The following is a 6,000-nucleotide window of genomic DNA, read 5'->3' as shown; positions in this document are numbered from 1 at the left end:
TACTCTTACTATTTTAAATTCATATTAATACCGTGCTTGCCTTGGTAATTATACAGTATAATTCACACAAATTCTAATTAACTTTTACTATACTGGAAAGTTTTCACCACCCAAGAAGTGATTTTTTTCTATTTCCATGACTTCTATGTTAATAGTATCAAATACTACTTCATTCTGTGGAGAGACAACACAAATTATTTTGTAAAGCACCATAGATTCCATGCTTAATTTTACATTATGTGCATAAAATTTCAGTCAGATGGGTATCATTATCCTTATTTTAGAGAAAAAGAGTAGAGAAGAAAAATAAGTTGCTTAGAGTTTTGAGCTACAGAAAGTCAGAAATCTCTTTCCAAAGCCCAAGTCAGATCAAAACCTTTGTAATGGATTCAAGTTGTTTATATTACTAGGTTTCAAATGGAATAACTGAGAATCCAGAGCTGGAGACAGTTTGTCTCAGTTCTAAGCTTTATTTTTCATGATATCTCTTCCTAAACCCTATTCTTCAGCCATCTCAGACTTACAACCATTGCCCCGGTGCAGTATGCATTTCCATAGCCCTGATATTTATCTCATGCAATTGTTTACATTAAAAAGTCATAGAGCCTTCTCCACTCTCTGAAGTCCTACTCACCCATCAAATCTCAGTGCACATTTTCACCTTCCCTTCAACACTTTCTTCTTCCCTCAGTTGTATTTAGACAGCTTTCTACCATGCCTTCCCTGTCAGTATACCCACTGTAGCATAGCATTCATTTAATCCTCCTTTATTAAACAGCAAGTAAAATTTACTAGTACAGTATAGCATGCTATCAAGTGGGAGCACATGGTCACAGGATTTAGCAAAAAGTGGAAACTGGACAAATATTTATTCGAAACAAAGCTTTGTTATTTAGTATCCGCCATGCCAAAACTAGTATTGGTAGTGCACTGACCAGTAAAAATTAGAACATTTCTTGGGAGATTATTTTTTGACAAGCGTTACACATGCTAATGACGGGTTCTGCATCACTATTGTTTGTAAGTCCAGCAGAGCCATAGCAATCCCCACAAAGTCCCGAATGTTGGGCTGGTGGTTACTCAAGTCAGTTTTGCTTTATAACTTCTTCTCTCAAAACTGCACAGTGCTTAATGCTGGAATCTAGAAGAAAACATGTACATTATTAGGTTCTGCAAGTTTGAACATAAGAAAAATTGTTGAGTTTGTGATCAACTCAGGAATAGAGTCACATGGAGCTCACAGGGTAAACAATTGTGCGTCATAACCTTTTGATTAATGTTACTCAGTATTTTAGAAAACAAGTTATTCAGCTTCAAAAATAGCATTCTGGTTACCTCAGAGTGACATTTATCTTCTGCCTACCATTTACAAATACACTTGATTTTTTAGAACAGGTTTATGTTTACAGAAAAATTGAGAAGTAGTACAGAGAGTTCCCATTTACCCCGTACCCAGTTTATCCTAATAGTAACATTTTACGTTAGTACGAGATATTTGTCACAATTAGTCAGCCAATATTGATGCATTATTATTAACTCTGGTCTAGACTTTATTCACCTATCATTAGTTTTCCCCCTAATGTCCTTTTTTTCTGTTAAGAGATCCCATCCAGGACACCACATTAAATTTAATTGCCATCTGTCCTTAGGCTTCTGTTAGCTATGACAGTTTTTCAGACTTTATTTTGATGACCTTGACAGCTTTGAGGAGTAACGGTCAAGAATTTTGTAGGATGTTCCTCTATTGGAATTTGTTTTTCTCATGATTGGATTGGGGTTATGGGTTTGGGGGAAAAGGTCAGAGAAATAAAGTGCCATATTCATCGCATTATGTGAAGAGTGCAAACTAACAACGTGATTTATAACTGTTAATGTTGACCTTTATCACCTGGCTGAGAAGGTGTTTGTCATTTTTCTGCACTGTAAAATTACCCCTTTTCTATCCTGTTTCTGTGCTGGGCTCTGGAAGGAAGTTACTTTGTGCAGCACACATTTAACAAGTGAGGAGCTGTGCTTTCCCTCCTTGAGGATGGAGTACCTACATAAGTTATTTACAAATGTTATTCTGCATGGGAGATTTTAAGTTCTCTCTGTTAATTTGTTCAATAATTTACTGTAAATATATAGACTCAGGAATATCCATTTTATACGTTGACTTATAATCTAATACCATTTTATTTATTTTGTTGCTCAAATTATTCTGGCATTGCACTTTGGATATTGGGAGCTCTTTAGTTTGCTGTTGTGCTCCATTGACATACCCCCAATCAAAGCTGTGTGTGTGTGTGTGTGTTTAGAATTTTCTGAAAGTACAAAGTACTACAGACACATTTTGTATATTTACTATCACAGCCCTGTAATCAGCCATTTCTCGTAGGTCCAATGGGTCATTTTTTATTAAAGAATGTTAGGAGAAACTAAGATCTGAGCACTAGGCATGCTCGTTGCTACTGGTGTGTCACTTCTTACAGGTCTTCTCATTTAAATGGACAGAGAAATCCATACGTGTATACTAACCTGTGTATATACATTTATCTAAAGTCCTTCTCTATGAAACCATCTGTATCAGGTTAAACGTGTACTTATGGCTTCAAATTAATTTCATTACCACGTAGATTATTTTAGCCTCCTTTCCTTGCTTATCTGTAAATTCACACTTCAGCAGTGAGAATCCCGCCTCCCACCATGTGTCATCCATTTACTTAATTGATCAATTCTATTATCCCCAAAAAGCAGTATCAGAATGAAGCTCTACTCCCATGAAAAGTAATTTTGTTAACCATGATACAAGTTTGTGTGAATTTCCTTCTGCCTTTTTGGATTTCATTCTTTTCAAAGTTACTTATATCAGTATCTCCCCAGCCTGACCCTTTTCATCGAGGCTGTTTCATACAATTGCAATACACTTAGATTCTCATGTCTCAAGCTGTATCTTTCCTGGGATTCCTTGACGTCCTAAATGGTTGTTTTCTTTATTAATGTTCACTCTTTGTGCCATAAAGGTCTGAGGGTTTTGACACATGCAAAATGCCATGTATCTACTATTAAAGCATCATTGAGTATAGATTTACTACCCTAAAGACCCCCTATGCTCTACTTTTTACCTCCCCCCTCCCCTTGGTCTCTTGGCAAGCAATTGGTCTTTTTATGGTTTCTATAGTTTGCCTTTTCCAGAATACCATATAGTTGGATCATACAGTATGTGACATTTTCCAGGCTGGCTTCTTTCACTTACCAATATGCATTTAAGATTTATTCTTATCCTTTGGTGACCTGATTACACATTTCTTTTTAACGTGGAATATTTCATCACTGTGTAAATGCACAAAAGATATGTAGGCATGCAATTGCTAAATCATATGAAAAGACTATTTCTAGCTTTGTAAGAAACTGCCAAACTCTTCCAGAGTGACCATACTATTTTACATTCCTACCAGTAATGAATGAGAGTTCTTGTTGCTCTGCACCATAGCCAGATTTTGGTATTGTCAGGGGTTTTTTGGTTTATTTGTTTTTTGTTTTAGCCATTCTCATAGGTGTATAGTGGCATCTTATTGTTGTTATAATTTGCAAATTCCTAACGATAAATGTTGAGCATCTTTTCATATGCTTATTTCCATTCGTATATCTTGCATGGTAAAGCAGATCTTTTGACCACTTTAAATTAGTTTGTTTTCTTATTTTTGAATTTTAAGAGTTCTTTGTATATTTTGGATACACTCTTCTCTTTTTTTAAATTGTAGGAGTAAAACCATCAAACCCTTAAAATTATGTTTCAGGGAGAGAGCATTACCAGATTAGAGTCTTGAAATAAGCTCATAATTCACCCTACTCACTACTTACAGTAGTAACTTTTCAAATGTTTCTGTAATATATGTGGGACTTTTTCCACACATTATCTTTGATTCTTTCTTCTGACAGATTTATGCAGGAAAACAACTGACTAAGTGACTAGGCAATATTTCTTCTGTATTTCTCTTTCCGAGAAATAAAAATGCTCTACTCTCTGCTGACTTCCTCAGTATTGGTATTGCCTACTCCATCTTCTATTCTTACCTCTTTGGGGAATAGAATGTATTATGTATTATATATCTTTGAGGCATCTTTAAGTTTTCTATTGTTCCTTCAAAATATAAGAATGTGAACATAATGCTACATAAATATACACATATATATGTAAAGTTTAAAAATAATAAAAACCAAGTAAAAGATATAATTATTATAGCTTTAAAAAAAGCATAATAATAATAATGACATATAATTTCGGAAAGTTCCAGAAACTAAAATTGTGAACCCTGTTCTATTTTCTTCATAATTTAATATTTACTTAGCACTATGTGCTAGGAATTTTTCTGAACATTTTAGATAGAGCACTGAACAGGGCAAAAAATGTCCATACCCTCATGACACTTACATTCTAGAAGGATATAGACAATAAGAAAATGGATAAATAAGAAAATGTCAAGTAGTGATAAGTGGTATGATAAAAATAAAAGAAAAAATAAATGATAAATACTTGAGGTCATGAATATCCCAATTACCCTGATTTGAGTATGACACATTGTTTGCTTGTATGAAAATATCACATGTATCCCATAAATATGTACAACTACTATGTATCCAAAAAAGTAAAAAAAAAAAAAAAAAAGAAAAAAGTGAAAAGAAAAAGAAGCGGTAGCTACTAGTCTCTATTTCCAAATAACAGTAAGTCGTAATTACCTTTATAACTAAAATTATTTATTAACTTAAAAAGCTCTTTGTTTTAATGCTACAGTCTTTGTCTTCTTTTAGCTTGTATGTATCTCAAACCTTAATATATAGAATGCATTGAGTACATATTTGAATCTATTGCTTCTGTATATAAACATGAAATTCTCATGTAAGGCTATAAGTGAATATCAGTGTTCTTGTTAGCAGTTACAATTTACATAGATTTTCAGAGAGGATAAGAGTATTAGAAAGTATCCTTCATGTGTAAATGTGTCTCATTTTCTGATCTGAGAAACCTACTTTTTCTAGCCTTTGAAACAGGAAATAATATCACACAATAATTATATCTATTCATACCTCTGAAAACTATTGATTTAGAGTTTCATCTGTGAGGCAGTGCAGTACAGCTCTGTGGCTTGCATCAAGAACACTCAAGGATTCAGAGGTAAACGTATGCTTGAATGCACTTATAACTGAATCATGTCTCTTGACATAGCCAAATGCATGTGTGAGGCCTGCAAATAGTGCTGGTTTATCACCAGCTGCATGAATCAAATGAATGCCTGCATGATTTTAACAAACAGGTGGTAAAAATACTTGTTAGGAAAAAGTAGCCTGTATCAGGATATTTATACAGAATAAATACATAAGCAAATTATGTGTATGCGTGAATGTGTGTGTGTGCGTGTGTGTGTGTGTGTGTGTGTGTGTGTAGCAAATTAGTATGTAAAGTTATTACTACCTGGGAAAATACAGGCCAATCACAAAACAAATGCCATTATGACAGGATACAAAAATATGCTATATAAATTTAGAGGAATGGCACTGCAACATGAATAGGGGCAGATTTATTAAAAAGAAGAAATATTCCTCCAAATACACATTTCTTTCTGGATGTAGTGATAAAGGTCTAATCCTTTCAGTAGAATACATTAAAATGCATGAAGGTTTAATCTGTTCTAAGGAGATACTAGTGTATTGAAATCAGTAAATGATAAAAATCACACCAGAGGTTTAAAAAACACACTTCTATGATGTGACAAGCTGGAACTGAAAATGTTTAGGTAGAAGCTCAAGTTCCATGAGTTATCTGTCACCATAACATAAAAAGTTGGTTACACAACATAGGTAAATTTGTTTTTAGAGAGTCTCTTAATGATTTAGTTGGTTGACTTTGGCTCTAAAATGCTTGCACAGTGCTATATAACTTGCCTAAACCTGGATATTGAAAAAAAATGGCTCTCCCAAGGATTATATATCTGCTTGCTTTAGATATTTCAATCAGGGAAC

General features: G+C 34.0%; 1 protein-coding gene across 1 annotated transcript in view; it reads right to left on the bottom strand.

Moving 5' to 3' along the window:
- Positions 1-867: 867 nt before the first annotated feature.
- The window catches only part of LOC129481278 (uncharacterized), a 264,940-nt gene continuing 259,807 nt past the window's right edge, over positions 868-6,000 (bottom strand). The window contains exon 5 of the mRNA XM_055276478.1: positions 868-1,141. Within this exon, the coding sequence (XP_055132453.1) occupies positions 1,112-1,141 (30 nt within the window). The 3' untranslated portion in view covers positions 868-1,111. The remainder of the gene's footprint in view (positions 1,142-6,000) is intronic.

Source organism: Symphalangus syndactylus, chromosome 4 (genome assembly GCF_028878055.3).
Source record: "Symphalangus syndactylus isolate Jambi chromosome 4, NHGRI_mSymSyn1-v2.1_pri, whole genome shotgun sequence".
Classification (NCBI taxonomy): Eukaryota; Metazoa; Chordata; class Mammalia; order Primates; family Hylobatidae; genus Symphalangus; species Symphalangus syndactylus.
Note: the sequence above shows the minus strand (reverse complement) of the source record. Positions and strands in the feature narration are given on the sequence as shown.